This window comes from Penicillium lagena (genome assembly GCF_028827675.1).
Source record: "Penicillium lagena strain IBT 129212 chromosome Unknown utg000005l_segment0_segment0, whole genome shotgun sequence".
In the NCBI taxonomy this organism is placed as follows: Eukaryota; Fungi; Ascomycota; class Eurotiomycetes; order Eurotiales; family Aspergillaceae; genus Penicillium; species Penicillium lagena.
Window position 1 is genome coordinate 3,031,216 of NW_026623226.1, and position 24,136 is coordinate 3,055,351.

Sequence of the window (24,136 nt, forward strand, 5' to 3'; positions counted from 1 at the left end):
CTGGAGTAGACAAGTGGGCAGAGACGGGAAGGGCGACCAACGGGCCTCGGTTTCCTCTTGACAACGAACAGCTATCACCAGGGACAAAAAGATCTAACTCGACTTGATGATAGTATTTAAATCTACACCTAATGCAGCAATATCTTATCTTCACTTCCAAATGTGACTCGTTAAGTCGAATATTCCTCACTCACTCTTTGGTAATTCCATATCCATAACAACAGCATCCTGAACCACCGCCTCAGAAAAGCCGACATAGCCTTGTCCCTTGACAAAAGTAGCATTCCAAGGCCCCTGTGTATTGGCCGCGATCAGTTGAGTATAGAACTCAGCATGGGCAGGGCCATCAATAGCAGAATAGACCGGGTCCCCATCTGGTTTGCGCTCATCCGCGAAGTAAAACCTATATTTTTGTATTGTTAGTTGAATTGACTGTTGGCACCTAGATATGGTTCACTCTGGTAGGCTTACTTGTAACCATGGTCTTTATATTCCTCCGCTAGATAGTGAATCAAATGAGCAGCGCCAGCTTTGCCAACTCCTTGCGCTAATAGCGGCCGTACAACCATGAAAGGAAGCTTGTTACCAGTATAAATGAACGTTCTGGACGAACTCTGGGGTAACAGAGCGAAAGACTTTATGGCCAAGTGCGCCGCGATATAGGCAGAAACAATATTGATATTGTTGACCGATTGAAAATCGGAAATTTGCTGATCAAGAGAGGAGGACGGATTCATGCCAATAGCAGAAGCTATTGAAGTATTGAGTTATTCGCCTTTGTTTGCTTTCGCCGTACAGTCCCAGCGAAATTGAGTGATAACATACCATTATAGACCACCACACTTGGATGACCAAGTTCTTTGACGACTGTAGAAAACACGACTTCAACAGTAGACGGGTCTGAGAGATCCGCGTGAATCTGGAGATATCCATCTGTGCTGCTCGCATGCTTGTTTGAGCGTGAAACCACGGCAATTTTGTAGCCTTGCGTTGCCAATGCTCGCGCAACGTCTACTCCAACACGGGGTCCATAACCAAAGATGACTGCAACTTTGTCACCCATATTGGAAACAAGGTGGTGGAGAAAGACCTGGAATTTTGGATATTGATGATTCTTGATCTTTATTCTGGTCAGAAAAATAATTAAATCATGCGCCTTCAGAGACCGGTCATGGCTTTTTAAGGGACGGAATGACATCCTGAAAGCTGATGGGTCATGCAAGCTGATTGGCCCGTCGCCTTACAGGGGCCGGGTGGGCCTTGCGCTATTGTCGGAAATACTTGCAACAATTTGGATAAGCCTCATGAATCATCATTTCGCCTTGGTTCTCGCGTTTGCCATGCACTCTTTCGATGGTGATTGCGATGACAAATTAGGCCGAATTAGAAATCAATCTCTTCCACAAACAAAATTTGCAATCAAAGATCCCTGTAAGCCCGGACGGAGCGAAGGTGCAGATCTTGTACAAAGTACATATAAAGACTCTCGAGATCACCACCCTGAAAATGCAAATATTACAAAACCTTTAAACGCTCGTTCAGCCTAGTCAACCCGAAGTCTCCCGATAAACCATCATGGTCTTCACCAAGCTTGTCATTGCCGGAAGTTCTGGTTACGTGGCCGACCATGCGATCCGTGCTATCTTAGCTTCGACGGAGCCGAAGTTTGATGTCACTATCCTGACCCGAGCCGATAGTGACAAGACACCACCCTCGATACCAGGTGCGAAGATTGTTCCAGTCGACTACAACGACCACAGCGCCCTTGTGCGCGCCGTGTCGGGAGCAGATGCAATTCTCTCTTTTCTATCTGGGCCTGCAGCTAGAGTGGTCGATCAGCTTTTGCTCAAAGCAGCACAGGCGGCCAGTGTCCGACGGATTTTTCCATCCGAGTATACTTTGGACGTCCTGCACCCAGCGGCGGTGTCTCTTTTGACAGAAGGTGGTGATTGGCAGGAGGATCTTTCACCAGTGGTGGCTGCGCGCAAATTCCTTGCCCTTGCCGACGAAGGGGGGCCTACTAGCTTCACAACGCTCATTACTTCGGGCTTCATTGATTCGTGGCTAGAGGGCGACTTTGGCTCGTTTGATCCTAAAAACGGCAAAGTGACAGTGGTTGATAGTGGCGATCACTATTTCACCGGATGTTCGTTGCCTTTCCTTGGAGCGGCCATCGTCGCGGTGCTTAAGATGGACGAGGAAAGGACTAAGAACAAGCGTATTCACATCGCCGAGTTGCGTGCGACCATGAACCAAATCGCGGATACCTATGATGAGGTAACTGGAACCAAATTTGAGAGAAGTCGAGTCACATCTCAAGAATTGATCAGCCAACGCAACGCAAGCCTGAAGGCTGGAAATGCGGTCGGTGCCTACTTCGGTGCCATCCATCTAGGTGCTTTTAATGGCTGCGGGGCGGGCGACCTGAAGGATGGCCTACAGTTCGATGGCGATGGCTTTTTGAATGTGAGAAGAAAGACTCTCAAGGAACTAGTTGTCGAGGCTGTGAGCAAGGTTGGAGCCGCCTGAGTATCGTTTGATTCTTGTATTTGCCGCCTGTCAAAGCTGCTGGGGAATACCTTGGAGCTTTGGGCCACCCTATGCTCTAGATGATGAGCAGAGTCAGCTGTGTGATATAGCCTACCGTGTTCAACTGTATTCCACTTTGCATGTTTAGTTTAGCACCTAGCACTAGCAATGAAACAACAATTGATACTGAGTATCGGGCTAAAATCTGAATTTTCTTGGCCACCGGACCATCTAGCTCCAGTTGCTTTCTGATCTATGAGTTAGACCGTCCCAGCAGTATCACAGAAGAGAGTTGCCGATACTGTACAATACCCTGATTCTCGAAACAAACTTTAAACGTCACAGAAAACGGTCATCCACTTGGATGACTATATTTCAGGCTTGGGAATCAGGGACAGGGTATCCTCTTCTTGGAGCAACTATTGATAGTCATATAGCTCGAGTGGTATTAGGAGCCCAAGAAGTGAATACTGAGGAGATAATGAGCATGATTCTCCCCTGCTCTAGTAACTATCTGAAGATACAAATAGCTCTAAAGAAATATTACAAGTCGTACGGTAAGAGGTCCAGATGCTTTGTTCATTATTTGTGAGGGTATTCTTTAGGCAAAGAGCGGCAAAGCTGGCGCAGTTGAAACAACAGCATGGAGTGTCCTGGTGTAGTCAACGTCACTGTCATAGCTGAGATCAATCTGTTTCCAAATCGTCTCAATCATGCTATGAATCAAAGGGACATTATTTGATCGGTACAGCGGTTCTCGACCTGTTTTCGAAAGAGTGTCTAATATTTGAAGACGTTGATCATCTTCAATGGCCTCGCAAGCTAAAATGATCATCGGCCACGCACTTTCACAAAAGCCAAGGTTTTGTAGAACCAGTAAACCCTCCCTGACTAGTCTTCGGTGCTGAAATGAAGTAGTGGATACCTTCAATACTGCGCGATTCATGTATACCAATGCAGCACATCGGTATAAGTAGGCCAGCATTTGGTTTCTGGTCAATGGTGCTTCTGAGGTACTATGAAAAGTCCCATACTCTCCAACAGCCTCTTGAAGACGGTGTCTGAGATTCTCAATCTGCTCAATATCTGTGTCGTCGTATGTTGCAAGATTCTTGTTGTCTGCCGAAGGTCGCTTGCATATAATTCGAATCAGATCAAGTACGTCCATAGGACATGTAATCCCGCTCAAGGTCTAAGCTTGAATTAGCTGGCATATTGGAGCAGTCAGAGCTACCGTGAAACCCACCGTCGATTCATCAACTGCTGCCCACTTAGGACGTACCGCCAGAGGCCCCTTACAGAAATTGTCTATGGCGCTTGCCTCAGCCCAGTGCCGCAGGCTAAATTCTGAAGCAACTTCGTGATAGTAGATCCAGTCCATGAGAATCGCACTCTCGCCCTTGTACAATTCAACAGTTGTAGCCGAAGCAGCAATGATTTTCTTTGCACCGCAGAGATAGAAACTCCAGCGTTTATTAGGACTAGTCGTCATGCAAACCTAAAATAGGATTAGTATTCGCATCCAATTCACATATAAACGGACGGGATGATACTTCATATTGATAGAGAAGCATGGTGGCAATGAGATTTCGGAGCACGTTCTCCTCATCAATTTGTGTGATATTTTCACGCAACATTGAGATCAGTCGGTGCTGGTGAATACTACTCTTTGCAGGCCCTTGAAGCTGTAGCGACGCTATTGTTAATACTCCTTCTAGGACTAAATTGGAAGGCGAAGAGATATTGGAGAGAGCAACTCTCATAATAAAGTGAGACAGTGCCTCGTCGATGATGGGCGCCAATGCTTGCGACTTGCATTCGTTGACTACATCACCTTGTTATTAGTTGTTGTTTGAATGGATTATCAGAAACACGTACAAAAGTCAAATAGAAGTGCATTATTCGTATCGAGCTGGGAGGCCGGCAGATACGGCAGGTGTGGTATCCTCAAGGTGTGGAAATACTGAGCTAGATTGGCGCGACATTAGCGACATATGGTTAAGGTTCCAGGATCAGTATGCCGGTGATTACCAAGATCCTTTCTTTCCAGGAGCGCATCCGACATGGACGCATCCCGTTGAAAGGTATTCAAGAATACAGGATCCCCTTTCTGGTGCGGCCGTAGTTTTGACCCCAGCGTCCGTGTCTCACGATACACCAATGCCCGTCGAGTGTCACCGTCGCGTGGCCAAGATAGCTGGACGCCATAGCCCCGACAGGGCTGTCGCACCTTGGTGCAGTTGTCACACACAGGTCGGCTCAAATCACATTTCACCTTGCGCGCTGTGTCAAAAGAGGCAAATGAGCTTCGGGAATGAAAAGGGGGTTCATTTGAAGTTACCTCTGCACGTCCAGCACCCTTTAATTCCCATTATCGCGATTATAACTTTTCTAGTCCGATCTCTCCGAGGGTGTGGAGTGAGCATTACATGCCATCACGTAATCTTCTACCAGCGCGGGGAATTGATAGGGACACAACAGCTTTTGTTAGGGACACAACGCGATACCCCTCAATTCTTGTGCTTGCAGAGCGGCAAATTCTAGACACGGAAGTCAGTCTTCATTATATCGATTCAGCATGCCTATTGGTACATAGAGCGATTACAAGTGCCTACAGTAATTTGTTTCTCGGACAAACACTAATGTCATAACCTGGTCCGCTGACAATTCACCTCTGCAATCATTACGAAATCGTGCGTAAGTCGGTACATGATAGACGCTGGCTCAATCACTCATTATACTGGTTTTACAAGTGAACTATCGCCAATAAGTCATGGACGTATTATCCATGAATAAAATATTAGTCTTCGGTCCTGGATTCGTCCTTCTCTGGCTCGGCTGGCGGAATATTTGGTTTGGTTCGCGAAATCATCCTCAGCTCACTAAGGCTCAGATATTTGTTTCCCAAATCGGAATTGTCCTTTATTTATTGGGCCTTTGTATATATATGCTAGCGGTGATGGTGGTGCTTGCCCGTTCGAAAGGCTATTTGTCGTTCTTAGATTGATCTTTCGAAGTGGGGTGCTGTACGCTGGTACAGTATCATCAGTTTAGGGGAAGAAAATAATAACCAAAAATGTGTACAGAATATACCGCTAGGCCAAAAGATGCTAAAGGCTCTATTTCAGCTCTTAACGTTAATTTTCATGGTTTTGGCAATCCTTTGGCTATTATGATTATGATCTCCAAGTTCGACGACGACGACATCAATAGCCCCCACCTTGGGAGAAGTAACTATCAGGACCACCATAAAACCCACTCAACACACCAGATTGCATCAACTGTGTCCAGTTTGTCTGCTCGTAGTCCGCAAAAGCAGCATTATAGATTTCTGTTGTACGGTCCAGGGCAGGAAGCATTGTGTTCTCACTGGCAATTGCTTCGGAGCTTTCGCCCGGTCTATCCGGCCCTCCAAATCCAGAAGCTGTTCCATAATTCGCAACGTCTGTAGGCCCAGATCTGCAGCTGTCATTCTCTGCCCGATGTGACGCCTTCTGGGAGGCCTTTTGATTAGCTGACCGTTGGCGTACCACAATAACCAATGGTGGTGTCTCAATGTTTCTGCCAAGCTGGAGCTCAGCTTCCTCGTGGGCGTCCCAAGCTCTCAACAAAGCGTGCCCGAAGGCATTGTGAACAGGGTTTCCTAAATTGCGAAAGAAGCCCCGATGATCATGGTTATCGCAAATAACTTTCCATGCGCGCTCACAGAGTTCGCCTGTCGTCCGTTGACGTAGTTCGCTTATGAGAAAGATGTAACCAGGGAGGGGTCCCTGAATTTGAGTGTACCACAAGAACCCCTTGAGGCTTTCAGTAGTGTAGATCACATCGTCCCACTCAAGCATTTCAATAGCGGTCACGAAGAGTGCATCGCGCTCTCTTTTATCAAGGCTGGCGGCAGGGGCTCCCCGACACATGAATTCCAGAACACGGAGTTTGCAAAGATTGCTGCGTGTCAACATCAGAGCGAGGAGGTGAGTAGGTACATTTGGGTCACAGTTCTTCAGATAGACTGATTCTATGTACGAAGAATAGCTATCCAAATCATTAGATGTTGGTCGAGTTGCCTCACGAACGCTAGTGTTTGGAGACGGTGCTGCGCTGCTATGTCTCTGTGGGTTTCTAATAGCCGTAGTATTAGGCCGAATACTGGTTGGTTCAGCAGCAAGTAGCATTTCAATGCGGGTGAGGCAAACAATCATTTCAGTTGGACCGAGGACAGCTCGAGGTGGATCCTTAGCATGCGGGTGCAAGTCTGAGTCGTTCACATTGAGAGGCAGCCGGCAGTCTGTTCCGCAGGAAAAGAGGGCTGTGACACCTGAGCCTGTTATTTCGGCGATTCGTTTATCGAGAGCGGCTATCTGCCACCATAGTCGCCTTCGTAATTCGGTTTCGAAAGGCGAAACACCAAATTGGGCTCCGTCTCGGTGTATGCCAAGGCGAGTCGCTATGCGCACAGCAATTCCAATAAGACAAAAGAGCGACCGGGGATCAATATCACGGCCAGAGCTGTGCTGGACAGAGAGACAGAATCAGCACTGATCATGCAACAGCAAAAGAAAAAGCGTTAGAAGAGTGATACTTACAAGATATAGGAAGTAAGCCTGCAAGACCATAAGATCGTTAGATTTCATGAAACTCGCATTCACCAAGGCTTGTTGAGTAGCTTCTCCGTACTGAGCCAGAAGCGTGTGCTTTGCTGCACCAAAAGTGGCTTGAGTCTCCTCGTCTGTCATTGACTTGCTCGAAATGAGGTAGATGCTGAACATCAGGGCTTCGAGGGGCCTAGAAGCCTTGGAAATATCGGCAATAGCCCCAATTACCTGCTTTTGCAAAGTGGGGACATGGTTTATTTTGAGTAAAGAGTTGACGTTGGTGATGTAGATCTGCCATAGTTGGAAGATCTGGACCGCTGACGGGTGTAGGTGAGTTATACTCCGCTGCGAACCACCCACTCCAAATGGAAAGGAACCGGTGTCGGTGAACATCTTATCAAAGGCATGATGAATTGAAGGCGGGTCAATCTCCTCGTCAGACGAGTTTTGCAGCAAATCATAAGTGGTGCGATACTCGTCATAATGCGCAAACCATTTTGAACGTCTTCGTCAAAGTCAGTACTGGCGAAAAAGAAGCAAGAGACAATACACACAGACCTTCGTGTATCTTCGGATTTTGAGTTACGCTCTGCAGCTCGGGTACTAGCTTCCGGCGAAGTCTTTAGCTGTTCTTGGTCGATATCAATATCGACGGTGTCTTCTCGATTATCTTCGACTGAATCGAAATCGACACCATGTTGAGCTAAAAGTGCTTCACACTTCTTGAGTCGCTCGATCAGTTCTCGTTCGTGCAGCTTCTTCTTCCTGCGTCTCGCAGGTTGTAGCGGTACGATTTTGCATTCGACCTGTGCTCGAACACAGTTGGAACACGGTTTCTGTTGATCACAGCGTACCTTGCGCTGTTGGCACAGCACGCAGGAATGCCCTCGTGTCAGACTCATGATAAAACGATATGATATGAGTGGGGACCATGTGAATTCAAGTGTATGAAGTAGATAGAAGGTGCTCGGGGACGTGAACTGCACTCGGTCCCGAACGTGGCATTTTCGGTTCCGCTCGGGGTCTGCTGAACGCGACGCTAAACCCAAAATGGATGCCAAAGTACACTGTACTGGATTTGCACGGAATCTAATGCAGAGGCTCGACCACAGGTCACCTTCGCGAACGTGAGGAAAAAAATTGCGGGCAGTGCTCGCTGATCAAACGAGACCGAGCCTCCTGGAAATTTGCTCGGGGTTTTGGCAAGCCCGATCGGATACTAGGGTCTCTTTTCGTCTTTATATAAAGCACTTTCCTTGAACTTTACCAAATACAAGACTACTTTTTCGACAAGCTTCCACAATTGGATTTCAGACCTAAGCCGCCCAAAGCACACGATGGCTCGCTCGGTATCATCAGTAAGCGACCACGGAAGCCAGACTGAACAGCCCAATGATGTCGACTCCCTGAAGTCCGATATTGAAAAGCAGGATGCGCACACTAAGGACACCGAGTTCCAACCAGGTGCAAAGATTAAACCACCAGAAGGACCTCTGGAGAGCCAATATGCACCCAAGACTCTCAAATTTTGGCTGATCATGGCGTGCAACTTTCTTTCTCTTTTCATCGTGGCACTCGACCGAACAATTTTGACAACAGCCATTCCACGGATCACCGATGACTTCAACAGCCTGGGAGATATTGGCTGGTATGGATCCGCCTACATGCTAACCAGCGCCACCTCCCAGCTGGCATTTGGCCGCATCTACAAATTTTATAACATGAAGTGGGTCTTCTTGGCATCGATCATTGTCTTTGAGATTGGATCGGCTGTCTGTGGTGCTGCTCCTACTTCAAATGCCTTCATTGCGGGCCGTGCTATTGCCGGTTTTGCCTCGGCAGGGGTATTCTCCGGTTGTATGCTCATTATCATCCCCATGGTCCCGTTACACAAGCGGCCGATGTTCCAAGCTTGCTTTGGAGCTGTTTTTGCCATTGCTTCTGTGATGGGTCCTCTTATCGGTGGTGCTTTCACTAGTGGTGTTACTTGGAGGTATGTTACCTGATGTCTGTATTGAGGAAATTGCTACTGACACAAAACAAAACTAGATGGTGCTTCTATATCAACCTCCCCATCGGAGCTGTCACCTGGGTATTCATGCTCCTGGTCTGGCACCCCAAGAAAGTAGTCCACGAGCCTGCTCCCGTTACAACACACGTCAAGCGTCTCGACCCCCTGGGTACATTATTTTTGGTACCGGCTATTGTGTGCCTGCTCTTAGCCTTCCAGTGGGGTGGGTCCACATACTCCTGGAGCAATGGGCGGATTATTGCCCTATTCGTTCTCTTCGGAGTCTTGTTCATGGCATTTATCGCAGTTCAGCTCCTTATGCCCAATACAGCTACGATTCCTGCGAGAGTGATTACTCAAAGAAGTATTCTGTGCTCAGCTACGTTTACCTTCTGTGCATCCTCATCCATGATGATGATTATCTACTACATCCCAATTTGGTGTAACTTTCCCTCCTTTTCTATTTGTTGATCATCATCTAACTTTGACAAGTCCAAACGGTCAAGCTGGTCAACCCAATTCATTCAGGTATTTACACCTTACCTTTTGTGCTTGCTCTCGTTGCTGCTAGCTTCGTCTCCGGTGCCGTCACCCAAAAGATTGGGTACTATGTTCCGACGATGATGCTCAGCCCATGTGTAATGGCCGTGGGATTGGGCTTGATGTCAACATTCCAGCTAGACACCGGTTCTCCACACTGGATTGGATACCAATTCTTGTCCGGATTTGGCTTGGGGCTTGGCATGCAAACTTCTGGTCTGGTCGTTCAGAGAATCCTCCCGATGACAGACGTGTCCACCGGAATCGCTATCATGTTCTTCGTTCAGCAACTTGGTGGTTGCATCTTCACAACTGTCGGTCAGGCTATTCTGAGCAATATGCTTGTCTCCGAGCTCACTGGCATCCCGGGCATTAACCCAAGTATGATTGTCAATCAAGGCGCTACGAAGTTGGTATCTATTGTCACGTCGGGAGATATCGTCATTGTTCAACGGGCATATAACAAGGCTTGCACAAGAATCTTCCTTGCTTCCTTGGGCTTGGTATTTGGTGCCCTCATCAGTAGTCTCGGGGTGGAGTGGAAGAACATCAAGAAAGGAAAGAACGGCCAAGATGCACCAACGGGACCTGGTGCTAATGACTCTGGTGAGTCCAAAGACAATGAGCACAATGTTTCGGAGGATAAGAAGAATGGATCCGAAAAGACAGAGCAAAAGAGTCCCTAGAGAACAAGTTAATAAAGGGGATGATGAGGATGATCTTGGTACTGCCAGAGGAGCAGAACCAGCACGCCCTTGTATAATTCGACCAATCTCCACATAGAATCAATTGTTAATATGTAATAATTAGATACTTTATTCTTAATGAAAAAAAACGTAAAAGAGTATGCACATACGTATTGGAAGGTGAGGGGATTATGACACTAGAAGTGGACAGTCGACAAGTATTTACTAGTGGGCAAATTCCGTCGGGCTGAATCAGACTCGAGATGATCTTCGTTTACTCTGTACCGGAGTTAAAGGTTATCGGAGTTAAGGTCGCTGGGGTTATTTCGCCCCTAATCCTCCTGTATTGCTTAGTTTCATCGAGCTGCATTTCCACAATCCTCTAACAAGGTGTTGCTTTCTTCTTCTGAAAGGTCTCGGCACTTGGAGAGCATTATCTACAAATTTTCAACCCCCATGGTCATGTACTTCTCTCTCGGTCTGTTGTAATGAGCAGAGGCTGAACGTATGCTCATTTCTAGCCTTTACGGAAATCCAAGCTGCTAAACATCTACCTCTTCCGACCGAGTGCATAACCAAATACCCTCCCAACATTTTCTTCATTTACAATGGCTTCAACCCTTACTATAGCCGAGCTTAAGGCGAGCGCTGTCGAATTTGTGAATCGACTCGGGAACGAGCATGACACAACGTCAGCGACTATCATCGGGCTCCTCGACGAAGAATTCGCGGTGCAGCATGGCGAGCTGTCGCCCTCGACTGGAGGCCGCGATGCTTTCCTAACCGGATTAGGAGAAAGATTGAAGCTTTCACAGAGGAAGGTTAGTGTCGAGGTCAAGCACGTGATTGCTGAGCTATACGATGATGGCGCAAAAGGTGGACAGTGCTGGATTTATAGCAGGAAGAACACTCCAACGGGATCTTCTAATAGCGTATGTGGATTATTTCCCCTTTCCAGATATTGAACATAAGACAGGACGGGCACTGGGACTGATACATACTGCGCAGCTTGATATGATCACCTTCAACTCGGAAGGCAAAATAGTATTTTGTCAAGACTTACACAGCCCTAAGGAGTAGAAATGATCAAGATTGTTCCAATGGCCCATTGGGTTCATTTGAGGATGTTGAAGCAGTGGAAGCACGAATAAGTATTAGGCGGTTCTCACAATATCATGCATACGTGATCATACGTCCAACAGGACTGTTGTATATGTGAAGGATGCAACCATTTCTACTTCAGACTACACCTTCAATCTCTAAGTCAAGCGTCGTAGAATATATCATCTGAGAGCTATACATTCTGCCAGGTCTTCGGCAATTCGTTCGCAGGTTGGATTCTGCGGGCCCCCAAAAGTTCTAACCTCAATCACACACTCCCGCTTAATAATAGCGAATCTTATTGAATAGTCGAGTGGTGAATATAGATCTTCCCGAGTATACTGAGCAGACATAGCTATGGAGTTGTAAAGCAGGAGGGACTAGAAAAGTCATATAACATGGATCGCAATGTCTTTCTATTCTCCTTTCCGAACCAGTGTCCATTTTATTGCCGCTCTCATGTTACACAAGTTACAACTTTCTCCCCTTTAAGTACACGCAAACGTCGCCTTACGACGGGTCACAGCTTGGCTCTCGGTTCTCGCACCCAGGGATTTTAACCTTGGAAAATTGATAAATTCCATCCCCTCTCGACCTAAGTGTGGTAAAGACCCCAGGAAACGGTTTCATCTTCAACTGAAAAGTCGTCCTGGCAAGACATCTCACCCTTAGCACCTACTAAGCCACTCCACTGGAACCGCGAAATAGAACCATTGATCAAGTCAATGATATCCTGGTTACCGATTTTGAAACCTTTGTCACTGTTCGTGACGCCGAACGCACAAGTGCCGTATTGGACCAGTTGGTGCTGTATCCCATAGCCTTCGACATGCCAAGTCCCGCCGCCGGCAATGTTGGTCGCAATCTGTTGGCAGTCAGAAACGGTGGGGGAGCCTCCGGTGGACTCGTTTGTGAAGGTCGAGTCGCCGCAGTCGTTGATTGAGTCTCTTGTGATGAGTATGGTAACTGGGTTGGTGGTTTGATGGTGGGTGGCGGGTGCTGCGTAGGCTGTAGCAGCTAGGAGGACTGAGACGATTGTGAATGTTTGGAACTTCATGTTGGAGAGATGGAGATAACGGATTGAGGATTGATTTAGGGTTGGTTACAGGTGTAGTCGTGGGGGTCTTGCGACGAGAGGAGAGGACTAACGATCATGCTGTTGTTTTCATTTTGAGAGGATCGAGAAGGTATCATTATAAGGTAAACCGCAAATGAGGGCAGAGTCTTAGGTAGTCCCAAGACGAGCAGAAGGATTCAAATCGGCGCGCGAAGGGGCGTACAAATCCTAGCGGGCAAAAAAAGACGCCTCCATCCTCCAAGTCTAACTGCATACGGAAATTCACAGGTCTTCATTTTACAAAAGAGAATTGCAAAATAGCGGGGCCTCGAGCTTTCAAGTTGGGCGCAAGTTATGTGCACAGGGGGTAGTCTCGAAAACACGAACTTTGAACTTTGCGCTGAGAAAACAAAATCATCTCAACTGAATGCGGATTGCTCTTTTTATGCGAAAGCCTCTGAGTTGAACAACTAAAACACTGCCCGAGCTATCTTCCATTGAAATCTGCAAGGACCATATCCGATAACATTTCTGCGATACCAATCATACCATAGAGCAATGCAGATGTATGCGCGGAAGCTTGCAGTGACGACTGAAGCACCAACCATGCGAGGAATTTACACGCTATAGACCCAAGTGGCTGGGTCTACAACGCCTCTGGGCTCCTTCGGGTTTTCTGTCTTGATCCGGCTGCCCGGTCACATCAAATATAGGTCCTTCCCTGGCTCTCGGTCCTGCGTACTAACATGGGTCCTTTCGCGCCGCTGATGATCTCCAGGGGCCAAAAAGGGTGTTTTAGCGGTCTAGATTGATGAAATATTATCTACTACACATAAAAGGATCCTATATAGCGAAAGTGAGCATAAGTTAGTGGACTTCCAAATTAGATTAATAATAGGTTCGTCCGCGGAGTGATGTATGGCCGTATTTTGTGGAAGCGGCCCCATTTTGTTGAGAGTGAATTCTTGGCGGGGCATTTTGTGACAATTTAATTATATATTATGTGTTGGATTTTTGGTTGCTGACTTCCGATCAATCCAATATAATTCGCTATTAAAAATGTTCGCGGGGAATCATCGTTATTAGTTGCATTTTAACACAAACACAATATCAAAAACCACCTACGTCTTAGTGTTCTTTATCTGATTGCTTACGGGCAAAGAACTAAAGAGGCTTATGCTTGACGTTCCTACTTTAGTCTCCCTAAAATCCGTTCCGATTTCTGCCCCCATTAAGAATGAGAAAGTTGAAATGTAACCTTTACCGGCGCCTCGCCGGAATGGGTCTAACCTGGGGTCGAGTATGTAGGAAACTTTTACCACAAAACAAAGCGTCACACAAAATCAACATCCAGTATCTGAAACTCGTTCCGAGCCTTGTATGAGCACACTAACGGATCGGGACGGGTTGATGGAAGGCGTCTTGCTATCAGAAGTGGTATGCGGCCTTTATCTACAATACATTAATTACTACTACCTCTGGACGACTTCGCTTTGGAAACGAAGGTACCCCACGTCTGACATGTTGGCACGGAAGAGATATCTGCAGGTGCTTTGGGGAAACGGGCCTGAGATATGATACCTCTGAAGGTCTGCATCTGCCTCAATCCTTCTATAATCTTCTTCATCTTGGGCCTCAAGTCGATGTGCTTCCCACTGTACACCATCTAAGCGTCTATAAACACAAACTTGGGCTCGATATGTATCAGAATATTTGACACTTTCTGTGTTCTACACGTCAAATACAAAATATAAATCTTGGCCGGGCGTGAAAGATATCCACAAGTATGGTAGGGTACAAAGGACATGTTAACCAAGGTTTGATTTACCTAGCGGTGAAACTAAACAAGACAGAAATTTGAGCATTAGAGCCAGAATATAGATTAACATATGTCCATGTACAATGGATCCCTAATTGAAGTTTCCACACTCAAATATGCCCCTTTGAGATGGAAGATACCCACTGGTTGACTGTCATAAGCTGGTCTGCGATCACGGGCCAAACCAGATTGACTGCGGCCTTTTCCAACTCAATCGAAAATGCCGCAGTTGCATCGGTACTGATTTTCAAGAGTTAGCGATCTCGTCACAAGACCTTTAGCCTTTAATATCGGAGGTATATTGAAACTCACATCAAGGTGACGTGGAAACCGCTATTCAAACAGAGCGTATTCTTAGTAAAGTGTCTAATCAAAAGGTCGGGTCGGCGAAGAATACTCACATTTCACGAGCAGCACGCGCAGTGGACTCTACACATGTGTTGGTGGTTAAGCCTGCCAACACAATATGAGTAATGTCATGCTGTCGAAGTTGATACTCTAGGTCGGTGTTCGCAAAGGAACTGGCGTTATATGCGTTAGTATCGTCCTATATACAAAAGAAGGACTCAGATAGGATTGGTCTTCCAATACTCACCTACTGTTCCAGTGTCGAGAGACAACTACATCGCCATTGGCCCGCTGAGGTTCCAGTTCTTTCAGGATCTGGCCACCAAACTCTTCGGAAAAGGCCGCATTCTGTTTGATTCGAATATGCGACGCATTCATGTGGTTCCAGCCCGAGTAAGTTCCATCCTTGGTGATTTGGTGAAGACCATAGAAGATAGGAATGCGGGCTTCTCTTGCGCCAGCAACCAGCTCCTTCATATGTTCAAGAGAGTTAGACGACTCCAAGCTCGCCTTGATGAGAGGATACAGCTTTCCATCGGGATGGAGGAAATCATTGAGCGGATCAATGAGAACAACAGCAGTACGAGGGCTCATGGTTGCAAATGATCGAGTAAAAAGTATGTTTGATGCAAAGTAAAACCACTGGATCTGGTCTGCACTCTTATATCCTAGTTCAATGGTTGATTTATAAGAGCATCGGTGATCGGTGTTTGGTCATTGAGAGTTACAGGAAATGATTATTCATAAAGAAAGATCCCAAGATTACGTATGAGCTGTGTAGAGGAAACGCCACAGAAATATCGACCCTTGGGCGCTGTGACTTCCATTTTGGGACTAGTGTGGCGAACGGACGGGAATCCTCGGGTAGCTGTGGACAACACAGCTCACAATCATTCTACGTGGTGTATTGCTTCTTGAAATTTACTCCGAATACATATTTGGCAGTCTGAGCGTCCGCTTGCAAAGAAGTGGCCCAGCAAACCGCCAGGTTGCGCCATGCCGCTTTATCCGGGAGCTTCTCAAGGATGCGATGAATGCCGCCGACGCCGCAAGAAGGTATGGATATTGTTCCGTTTCTACAGTGACACGCTTGGACTCTATAATAATGCTGAAAACAATAAGTGTGATCTTAACAAACCTGAATGTCTTCGGTGCTGCAAAACTGGTATCAAATGCAGCGGTCCGAGAGATTCACGGACGTTCATCAATCGGAATATTGCAAATTTGACCCAACAGACTGATAAAAAAGCGCTAGTCTACGCATTACAAAATAGAAGAAAATTGAAGTCAACCGCCGCCGATTTTGAGAGCTCAGGTGGGGATAATTCTCTCTCCCGAAGAAGTACGCAAGCTGCTACTGAGCCAAGTCTACCTTCTGATATAATTTCTATTGATTTTCCTGGGCGCTTGACGTTCTTGGCATTGATCGAAGACTTTAAACCTGTTTCCATGGGGGGTATATTCAGCGGCGATAGAATATCGCGAGACGACCCCATTTATTCGAGCGCAGCTTTGTGCATTCGAGCTTTGCTGCCGCTCACATCTTTGCAGATTGACTCGCTGAATTTGCCTATCTTCGGTCTCCTCATGACTTATATGGGAAACCTGAAAAATGACATAAAGCTAGCGCAACTCGCACAGTCATCATACACGTCTGCCTTGAAAAAGTCGCGTCCACATATCCAGAAGGTTATAGGAAATCGCCAACCCGATGCTCAATCAAAGGCCAACCTTGAATTGATCTTGCTACTCGCTATAGCCTTTTTGGCATATGAGGTGAGAATCCGGTTCATAAATGAATGAGAAGTTTCACTTCCTTTCCTAACCGCTGTTTGTAGTTCGTGAACGAAAATGAATACTCAGAAGCAGCTCTTTTGGCCCACATTGGTGGTGTGCTAAGCATCTTAGAGCTCTATGGGCCGTGCAATTTCTCTTCACCACAGATACGGCAAGCCTTTAGTGGATTTAGGGGGATCTTTGTATGCATCCTTCAGTATTCATTGCTCTTGCTTCCGCTGACGATCCTACAGCTTTCAGTTAGACTTAGCAAAAATATTCCAACCTTCCTAGCAGATTCAGATTGGATACGCCTCCCATTTCTGAACATTCGGAAGACCAGAATGGAGCTTCTTCATGATATTGCGTTGCAGATACCATGGCTCTTTTACCGAACAGATCGATGGTTTGAGGGGCTTGAGAGTTCTGCTTCCAACGATTCCAACCGCCAAGAAATCTCAGACTCCCCGAATCACAATCTAGAAACCGCTCTCTCGCTTTTAAATGATTACTGGGCGGTCTTTGATCTAATGGAAGAGTGGCAAAACAACTGGAAAGCTTCCGAACAAGGCCCCCTATATTGGCATTCTGATATCCCAATGCCCAGCAAAGTGATCGACGTCGACTCAGTTTGCATACCTACATTCCCAGATGACACATACCAAGTCCGTTTCCAAAATACCCAAAAGGCAGGACTTGCTGTTACCTTCTGGTCCTTTCGCCTGGAACTTCTCATGGGAATGATCAAACTACAGCGAAGCTTATCCGGCTCACAGGCTGAATCATTGGAACAGAACCTGGCCGTGGCGGAAGAAACAGCTTGTCTGATTCTGCAAACCGCACCATACCTTACATGTTGTTTTGAGGGTGCAGTGGCTTCAAAGGCTCCGCTTCGAACTATAAAGAGATACTTTGAGCTGGGAGCTTTTATGGACAAGTCAAAGGGGCTCATTTCCTCAAATGTATAATGGAAATGTGTATGAGCCTGGTGCAGGTGATATAATTAGTCAACATGGCCCCAGCAACCGATGGGCCGTTCGTCCCCACAGGAAAAACGAAGAATCAAGAGCGAATACAACTTTGTCCTAGGGCGGCAACTTGGCTACCGGTTGATAAAACTTCTGTGCTGCACTAGGCCTAGAATCATCACGACCTACCTTACGGACCTCAAACAAGCGGTCGGAAGCCATGGTCGCCAAGCGATTGATGCAGATCGGTCCGAACGACAGCCGCCACGACATCGTGCATCATAAGAAAGGCGAGCTTCAGTTGAAGTAAATTGAGTTGCATCGCATGGGCCTTCTTATTCGTGTTCTAAAAGTTCTCTTGTCAATATTTAATAATAGACAGGGCTTGAAAATACGATCCCATTAGGTACTTCGTCGCGCCCCATTAGAATGGGATTCGCGTTTATGTACCAACGATGCGTTTCGATCACCAACTGGGAGTGACTCCAGTTGGCTTTATGGTTCATATGTTTCAAATCTCGCTCTGGGTGCGCTCTGGGTGCTCAGTGAGCGGCTCCTGAGGCGGCAGATTCCCCGTCACCAGTATTACATGAAGGACACAATCACCTGGTTCTGGCATAAAGAATCATAGAGCTCTGCAAGCCCTGCTAAATAGGGCCATGAAGTCGTCCCCGATCATGTTCCCGTTTGATGCAATTCCTGTACACCGTCTAGACATGTCTAAACAGAACACACACCGCGCCTTGATTCAGGGTATCCGGATGCCATACTTCTCGTACGGAAAGTTCTCCAGCGTTGGGAGCAACTGCCCGAAACCATCTCCCACCTCACCCGTCTTGCCAGCTCCCTGCACCCGCCAAGCCTGCAGCTCGTCCGCCTCCTTCTCGGCACTGCTCTTCTCTTCTTCCTTGTGCGCCCCTGTAAGACCAGCAAGCACTTCTTCCTCCCGTCCCTTGTACTCATTCAGCAGACCAGGATGCGGAACCCAGACGACCTGCATCCCCGCCCGACGACCGGCCTCTACCCCCGGAACAGCATCTTCAAATACGAGGCACTCCTCAGCCTTGATCTCCGTCTGACCTTTACTCCGCAGATCGGCATTGATCGTCTCCAGCGCAAGAACGTAGATATCAGGCAATGGCTTCCCGCGCCCATTTCCAATGCGCGGGTCATCCCCGAGCACGCGGTGTGCCTGCGGGAACGCAGTGAACAGATCCGTTAGGTGGTCTGTCTTCAGATGGAAGTTTTTCGCATTGGACGATGTGGCCAGCGCAATGTGCACGGGGTGCGCGGTCGACTGGGTCGAGACCAGCTTCGACAGCAACTCCACCACACCGGGCAGAGGCTGTGACTCTGGGAAATACTTCTGACGCAGCGGCTCTTGCTTTGCGGTCAATTCTTCCGGTGTGATGGGCAGCTGGGCCCAGTCGAAGAAGATTTTGATGGCCTGGCAATTGGGTCAATGCGGGTTAGTGGGTGATGTATATTTGGGTAGATATACCTCTGTCTGTGGCCGTCCCTGCAGTTGGGCCTTGACATCCCAAGGCAGGTTGGGTTTGCCATACATCTGCAGCACTTCGTTCGTGACCATCGTGTACTTGTCCTCGGAGTCGATCAGCAGACCGTCCATGTCGAACAGACAGGCCCGGATTTGGGGGAGACTGTGGTATTGTTAGTTACTTATAGTATTCCGGAAACAGTCAATGCACATGCATACCTGGTAGTAGCTGCCATCTTTGTTTATAGAGTCGTTGTGTCTGGTGGAAAATTCGCCTGTGCCAATCGCGGGGTGAATCCCTTATCGGTCCCGTGATTTTGACGATCACCATTTCTCCCTCTGTCGCGTCTCTTTATTCCTGTTCCATTTCTTTCTCCTGCACAATGCCCGAATCCTCCAATGCGCCCGAGCGCGACCATGTCGAGTCCCCGGGTGAAGACGAGGACGAGTTCCACGATGCGCGCTTCCCCGCAGAGGAAGAAGCCGTGAGTCTTCGTGTTCAACAGCCCATTTATTCAATCCCCTCTAATCTGGCCAACTCGCAGAAACTCCGAGAAGAGGCCCATGCGATCAAAGCAGAAGCCAATAAACTCTTTAGCGCGAGATGCTACGACCAAGCGATATCCTGCTACGACCGCGCCCTTGCCTCGTGCCCGAACTACCTCGACTACGATGTCGCTGTGCTGCGGAGTAATATCTCAGCCTGTTATCTGAAGCTGGACGACTGGAAGGCTGCAGTGGATGCTGCCACCGCATCTATCGAGCGGCTGGATAGGATCTTACCACCATCAGGGCCACCACAAGATAAGGGATCGGGGGGCTCATCAGACCTGAGAGCCGAGAGGACCGACACAAAGGACTCGGATGCTGTGGTGGAAATAACAGGCGACGAGGAAGAAGGAGAGAAGGAGTTGCAGAGACTGCAGGAATTGGACAAGAAAAGAGCGGACGTCTCGCGCATCCGAGCGAAGGCGCTCATGCGACGCGCAAAAGCCAAATCGCAACTAGGCGGTTGGGCCAACCTGCAAGGAGCGCTAGAGGATTATCAAGCCTTGGCGGCCATGGAAAATCTCCCTCCGGATGAAAAGCGGATTGTCCAGCAGGCGTTGCGTGAGCTCCCGGAACGCCTCAACCAGGCGAAGGAGAAGGAAATGGGGGAGATGATGTCGAAGCTGAAAGATGTGAGTGTTTCCGCCTCGCTCATTGAGATTGCATGCTGATTGAGGAATTCATAGCTGGGTAATGGCATCTTGAAGCCGTTTGGTCTGTCGACGGACAACTTTAACTTCGTTCAGGATCCGAAGACGGGTGGTTATAACATGAACTTTCAACAATCCTGACCTTACATACATATATATATAATCTATGCATGGCTGGCGATGACGGACCGGAGCATTTAAGTCTCTTGATAAACATGAATCTCATCTTTCTATTATTCAATCATTCGATGGCACAGGAATTCCCCGCCATATCCCCGACCCCACACGGGTACCGCATGGGGGGTATGTGGGGTATTTATAAGCCGGTCTTCATCCTCTCGGAATTGGTGGCGGTGCAAGCTACAACAATGGCTACTCTGCTTAACACAACAGCCCTGGGGAGGATACAGGGCACAACGGAGGATGGTGTGACCCAGTACCTCGGCATCAAATATGCTACCCTCAAGGACCGCCTAGCAGACGCAGAACTGATCGCGGAACGAGACGGCAATGTGCTGGACGCAACGAAAGACGGGTAAGTCCTGGCAGCTAAGGAGAAACACGTTTTCTTATTCGTTCTAGTCCAACGACCGTGTCCCCTGCGGCTGGATGGGGTGCCGAGCTAGAACACGTCCAGCATCCACTGCCCAAGAAAGAGCTCGCTCAGTCGGATGTGGATTGTCTGAATCTGAATATCACCGTGCCCTCGGATACTATACCTTCTTCGAAGTTGCCCGTCTTTTTCTTTATCCATGGCGGTGGGTTGGTTGTCGGAGCCAACTCGTGGCCCCAGTTTGACAACAAGCGGTTTGTCACGCTCTCAGTGCAGAAGAATCTGCCGATTCTTGCGGTCTCGATCAAGTATGTACGGAATAAATATTGGTTTAATCTCCGCTGACAACCGTCTAGTTATCGTCTTGGGGCTCTCGGCTTTCTGACATCCGAGGACCTGCGAAATGCCGGGTACAAGGCCAACAATGGCCTTCGTGACCAACGCGTTGCTATGCAATGGGTACAGAAGCATATTCGTGATTTTGGAGGTGATCCAGACAATGTAACAGTAGCTGGGATGAGCGCAGGAGCAGGTAATGATAACGATCTAACGTCTATTCTGTCACTAACCAATTTCAGCATCTGTGACATACCATCTCCATTCCGACCAGGCGCTTTTTAAGCGGGCGATTTCTTTGAGTGGATCTTTCTTTCTTATACGAGCGCGGCTTTATGAAGCCCACGAAGGAAATTATCAGCAAGTTATAGCTGCTTTAGGCTTGTCGGATGCTACTCCCGAGAAGAGACTTAAAGCCCTCCTAGAAACACCAGTACAAGATCTCGTTGCGAAGATTCCTCCATCTGCATTGACTGCTCCGGCCATTGACGGGGATATTGTTCATTCTGATGTTTCATTTGAAGAAGTTGGCAAGCAGGACTCGAATCTTCCCTGTGGGAAGAGCTGGTGTCAGGACTTGATGCTCGGAGACGCCGGGCAGGATGTAAGTTTGACTGGCGATGCCAAGGTATTTATAATTGACGATGGTCCAAGGCTTCGATTCTTGCATTCACGATGCCCTATCTGAAGAACAATTGCGCAAAGAGACTCATCTCTGCACTTCACATTGCTCTAGCCTCGCATCCTGCCGAGGTGGAACGTCTCCTCGCAACTTACGGTATCAAGGAAGACACTCCTGATGATGATGCACTGCCTTCAGTCTTGAACTATATCAACGACATAGGCTTTTTCGCCCCGGTCCTAACTCTAGCCCGAGGCTGGCGCGGAAATGCCCACATCTACTATTTTAACGAGGGCAATCCCTGGAACGGTCAATGGAAAGGACAAGCAAACCATATCCTAGACTCGGCCTACTTATTCCAGAATTTTAGCGAATTCATGACTCCCGCTCAGCAGGCAGTTGGTGTTTCTTTTGCGGAGGATTTCTTTAAGTTCTGTCATGGCATTGCCCCGTGGCCCGCTGTTACAGCGGGGGTTATTGATAAGGCATTCTCAGCTCGTGTCTATGGGCCCAGCGACCACGGACTAGATGCCGGCGTGGTGCATCAGCCATATGGAGGTGAGAGTGGGAGGAGGAATGTGTTGTTTGACCTCGCTCCTGGAGTTATCTTGGATGACTTGGCGAAGGCTTTTGGGATTTTTATGACTAGTTAGTTGTCTCTGTTTTGTTGGACATGCAGTACACATGACCATGTATGAGGGCTATCGAGAACCAAATTTTTTTTTCTCTATCGGTTTTGAGAATGAGTTGGTAATACAAAATCTACAGAGGATAGAGGCAGATTTGAATTGTTAGTGCATTTCGGATAGAAAGATATTTAATATGATAGCCTGAGTGCAACCCTGCCTCGGCTTACAAGCCTCTCTTGTGTTATCTCGTTGGCCAAATTGCTTGAAAGTTGCCCGCGGCCATCTCCACATTTGGCCGCGGCCAGATGCAGACGAGGGGGTGTGACTTGGAATGCTTTCGGCGTTCTACATTATAAATACTCCTAATATTCACTGCTGTCTCCGAGCTTTTTGAACCCAACATAATCTTGTGGAGCCTTTATTCTTGTCATACCTATCGGAGTATTAGTATACAATGGCTCCGGACACCACGAACGAGACAACCGTCTCCACATCAACCAAGAGCGAAGCACCTCTTCTCTACCCCGGCCTCAACCAAGACGAACTCCAGGCGAAGACAGCTAAGTACCTACTCAACTACGGAACCAAGTTCAACAAAGACATCATCTGTGGTAGCAAAGGCCTATATGTCTACACGGCGTCAGGCCACAAAATCCTGGACTGGACCTCAGGACAGATGTCATGTCTACTAGGGCATGGACATCCTGAGATTGTCAAAGTAATTGCACACCATGCCGCCTCTCTGGATCATCTCTTTTCAGGAATGGTCTCGCCCCCGGTGATCAGTTTAGGCGAGCGGCTCTGCAGTCTCCTCCCGCCTGGCCTGGATAAAGCGTTCTTCCTTTCAACTGGAGGCGAGAGTAACGAAGCAGCCATCAAGTTGGCAAAAGTGTATACAGGGAGATTTGAGATTGTCGGATTGGGAGCCAGCTGGCACGGCGTTACGGCACAAGCACTGGGCACGCAGTATCACTTCGGTCGCAAGGGCCAGGGCCCACTGATGCCTGGTATGCTGATGCTTCCTCCACCCAACGGGTATCGGTCTGTCTTCCGTAAGCCTGATGGCTCGTATGACTGGGATGCGGAACTGGAGTATGGTTGGCGCATGATTGATATGCAGTCGTGTGGCTCACTGGCTGCTTGCATTGTTGAGTGCATCCAGTCGTCCGGCGGAATGCACGTTCTACCGTCGGGGTATCTTGCAACATTGAAGAAGCACTGTGAGAAGCGCGGAATGCTTCTTATTGTCGACGAAGCCCAAACAGGAGTTGGGCGGTGCGGTGACTTGATGGCGACCATCCACGATGGTGTCGTCCCCGACATTCTTACGCTGAGCAAGACACTCGGCAATGGTCTTCCGTTGAGCGCGGTTGTCACCAACGCTGAGGTTGACCGGGTCTGCTCCGAACGAGACTACTGTTTCTACACAACTCATGTTAATGATCCGCTTCCCGCCGCAGTTGGCGACAAGGTCCTCGAAATTGTGGTTCGCGACAATCTTGTTGAGCACTCACGTTCTATGGGCAAGATCCTCCACAACGGTCTCAACAAACTGAAAGACAAGTATGGCTGCATTGGCGATGTACGTGGGCGAGGCCTCATGGCTGGCGTTGAAATTGTCGAGGACCGCGAATTCAAGACACCCGCTCCGGATTTGGGTAGAGCTGTCGCTGACCGTGCCTACGAGTTGGGTTTATGGGCAAATCTGAGTAGCCATTCTAGTTTTGGGGGAGTCTTACGAATTGCACCTCCGATAACAATCACTGCCGACCTGCTACTTAGCGGTCTGGAGCTTCTGGAAAAAGCATTTGAGACAACACCCGGGACTATGGCGCTTTGACGAAGATGATGAATGCAGGCTCCGGAAGATTG

The 24,136-nt window shown here is 48.0% G+C and overlaps 14 protein-coding genes across 14 annotated transcripts; 7 read left to right on the forward strand and 7 right to left on the reverse strand.

Annotated features, from left to right (window-relative positions):
* Nucleotides 1-186: 186 nt before the first annotated feature.
* Nucleotides 187-1,063, reverse strand: N7510_007967 (uncharacterized protein; the record flags this gene model as incomplete). Its single annotated transcript, XM_056979892.1, has 3 exons — nucleotides 187-403; nucleotides 472-751; nucleotides 826-1,063. 3 exons carry the CDS (start codon nucleotides 1,061-1,063, stop codon nucleotides 187-189), a joined length of 735 nt encoding a protein of 244 aa, XP_056832935.1.
* A 512-nt stretch (nucleotides 1,064-1,575) lies between these two features.
* On the forward strand, nucleotides 1,576-2,529 carry N7510_007968 (uncharacterized protein; the record flags this gene model as incomplete). The annotated part of the gene is made up of 1 exon (XM_056979893.1): nucleotides 1,576-2,529. The coding sequence occupies one exon, from the start codon at nucleotides 1,576-1,578 to the stop codon at nucleotides 2,527-2,529; it is 954 nt and encodes a 317-aa protein (XP_056832936.1).
* Nucleotides 2,530-3,130: 601 nt separating this feature from the next.
* On the reverse strand, nucleotides 3,131-3,697 carry N7510_007969 (uncharacterized protein; the record flags this gene model as incomplete). Its single annotated transcript, XM_056979894.1, has 1 exon — nucleotides 3,131-3,697. The coding sequence occupies one exon, from the start codon at nucleotides 3,695-3,697 to the stop codon at nucleotides 3,131-3,133; it is 567 nt and encodes a 188-aa protein (XP_056832937.1).
* A 24-nt stretch (nucleotides 3,698-3,721) lies between these two features.
* Nucleotides 3,722-4,021, reverse strand: N7510_007970 (uncharacterized protein; the record flags this gene model as incomplete). The annotated part of the gene is made up of 1 exon (XM_056979895.1): nucleotides 3,722-4,021. The coding sequence occupies one exon, from the start codon at nucleotides 4,019-4,021 to the stop codon at nucleotides 3,722-3,724; it is 300 nt and encodes a 99-aa protein (XP_056832938.1).
* A 1,714-nt stretch (nucleotides 4,022-5,735) lies between these two features.
* On the reverse strand, nucleotides 5,736-8,023 carry N7510_007971 (uncharacterized protein; the record flags this gene model as incomplete). Its single annotated transcript, XM_056979896.1, has 3 exons — nucleotides 5,736-7,040; nucleotides 7,113-7,595; nucleotides 7,676-8,023. The coding sequence occupies 3 exons, from the start codon at nucleotides 8,021-8,023 to the stop codon at nucleotides 5,736-5,738; spliced, it is 2,136 nt and encodes a 711-aa protein (XP_056832939.1).
* A 435-nt stretch (nucleotides 8,024-8,458) lies between these two features.
* N7510_007972 (MDR family MFS transporter) lies at nucleotides 8,459-10,358 on the forward strand (the record flags this gene model as incomplete). Its single annotated transcript, XM_056979897.1, has 3 exons — nucleotides 8,459-9,114; nucleotides 9,171-9,574; nucleotides 9,625-10,358. 3 exons carry the CDS (start codon nucleotides 8,459-8,461, stop codon nucleotides 10,356-10,358), a joined length of 1,794 nt encoding a protein of 597 aa, XP_056832940.1.
* A 608-nt stretch (nucleotides 10,359-10,966) lies between these two features.
* N7510_007973 (uncharacterized protein) lies at nucleotides 10,967-11,438 on the forward strand (the record flags this gene model as incomplete). The annotated part of the gene is made up of 2 exons (XM_056979898.1): nucleotides 10,967-11,234; nucleotides 11,317-11,438. The coding sequence occupies 2 exons, from the start codon at nucleotides 10,967-10,969 to the stop codon at nucleotides 11,436-11,438; spliced, it is 390 nt and encodes a 129-aa protein (XP_056832941.1).
* A 616-nt stretch (nucleotides 11,439-12,054) lies between these two features.
* On the reverse strand, nucleotides 12,055-12,516 carry N7510_007974 (uncharacterized protein; the record flags this gene model as incomplete). The annotated part of the gene is made up of 1 exon (XM_056979899.1): nucleotides 12,055-12,516. The coding sequence occupies one exon, from the start codon at nucleotides 12,514-12,516 to the stop codon at nucleotides 12,055-12,057; it is 462 nt and encodes a 153-aa protein (XP_056832942.1).
* Nucleotides 12,517-14,445: 1,929 nt separating this feature from the next.
* Nucleotides 14,446-15,277, reverse strand: N7510_007975 (cysteine hydrolase family protein; the record flags this gene model as incomplete). The annotated part of the gene is made up of 4 exons (XM_056979900.1): nucleotides 14,446-14,575; nucleotides 14,648-14,668; nucleotides 14,737-14,856; nucleotides 14,931-15,277. The coding sequence occupies 4 exons, from the start codon at nucleotides 15,275-15,277 to the stop codon at nucleotides 14,446-14,448; spliced, it is 618 nt and encodes a 205-aa protein (XP_056832943.1).
* Nucleotides 15,278-16,803: 1,526 nt separating this feature from the next.
* Nucleotides 16,804-17,427, forward strand: N7510_007976 (uncharacterized protein; the record flags this gene model as incomplete). Its single annotated transcript, XM_056979901.1, has 1 exon — nucleotides 16,804-17,427. The coding sequence occupies one exon, from the start codon at nucleotides 16,804-16,806 to the stop codon at nucleotides 17,425-17,427; it is 624 nt and encodes a 207-aa protein (XP_056832944.1).
* Nucleotides 17,428-18,175: 748 nt separating this feature from the next.
* On the reverse strand, nucleotides 18,176-19,161 carry N7510_007977 (haloacid dehalogenase superfamily protein; the record flags this gene model as incomplete). The annotated part of the gene is made up of 3 exons (XM_056979902.1): nucleotides 18,176-18,874; nucleotides 18,929-19,088; nucleotides 19,145-19,161. 3 exons carry the CDS (start codon nucleotides 19,159-19,161, stop codon nucleotides 18,176-18,178), a joined length of 876 nt encoding a protein of 291 aa, XP_056832945.1.
* Nucleotides 19,162-19,308: 147 nt separating this feature from the next.
* Nucleotides 19,309-20,265, forward strand: N7510_007978 (uncharacterized protein; the record flags this gene model as incomplete). Its single annotated transcript, XM_056979903.1, has 2 exons — nucleotides 19,309-20,106; nucleotides 20,161-20,265. The coding sequence occupies 2 exons, from the start codon at nucleotides 19,309-19,311 to the stop codon at nucleotides 20,263-20,265; spliced, it is 903 nt and encodes a 300-aa protein (XP_056832946.1).
* A 227-nt stretch (nucleotides 20,266-20,492) lies between these two features.
* N7510_007979 (uncharacterized protein) lies at nucleotides 20,493-22,288 on the forward strand (the record flags this gene model as incomplete). The annotated part of the gene is made up of 5 exons (XM_056979904.1): nucleotides 20,493-20,659; nucleotides 20,707-20,985; nucleotides 21,034-21,209; nucleotides 21,256-21,617; nucleotides 21,668-22,288. 5 exons carry the CDS (start codon nucleotides 20,493-20,495, stop codon nucleotides 22,286-22,288), a joined length of 1,605 nt encoding a protein of 534 aa, XP_056832947.1.
* A 430-nt stretch (nucleotides 22,289-22,718) lies between these two features.
* On the forward strand, nucleotides 22,719-24,104 carry N7510_007980 (aspartate aminotransferase family protein; the record flags this gene model as incomplete). The annotated part of the gene is made up of 1 exon (XM_056979905.1): nucleotides 22,719-24,104. The coding sequence occupies one exon, from the start codon at nucleotides 22,719-22,721 to the stop codon at nucleotides 24,102-24,104; it is 1,386 nt and encodes a 461-aa protein (XP_056832948.1).
* Nucleotides 24,105-24,136: the final 32 nt, after the last annotated feature.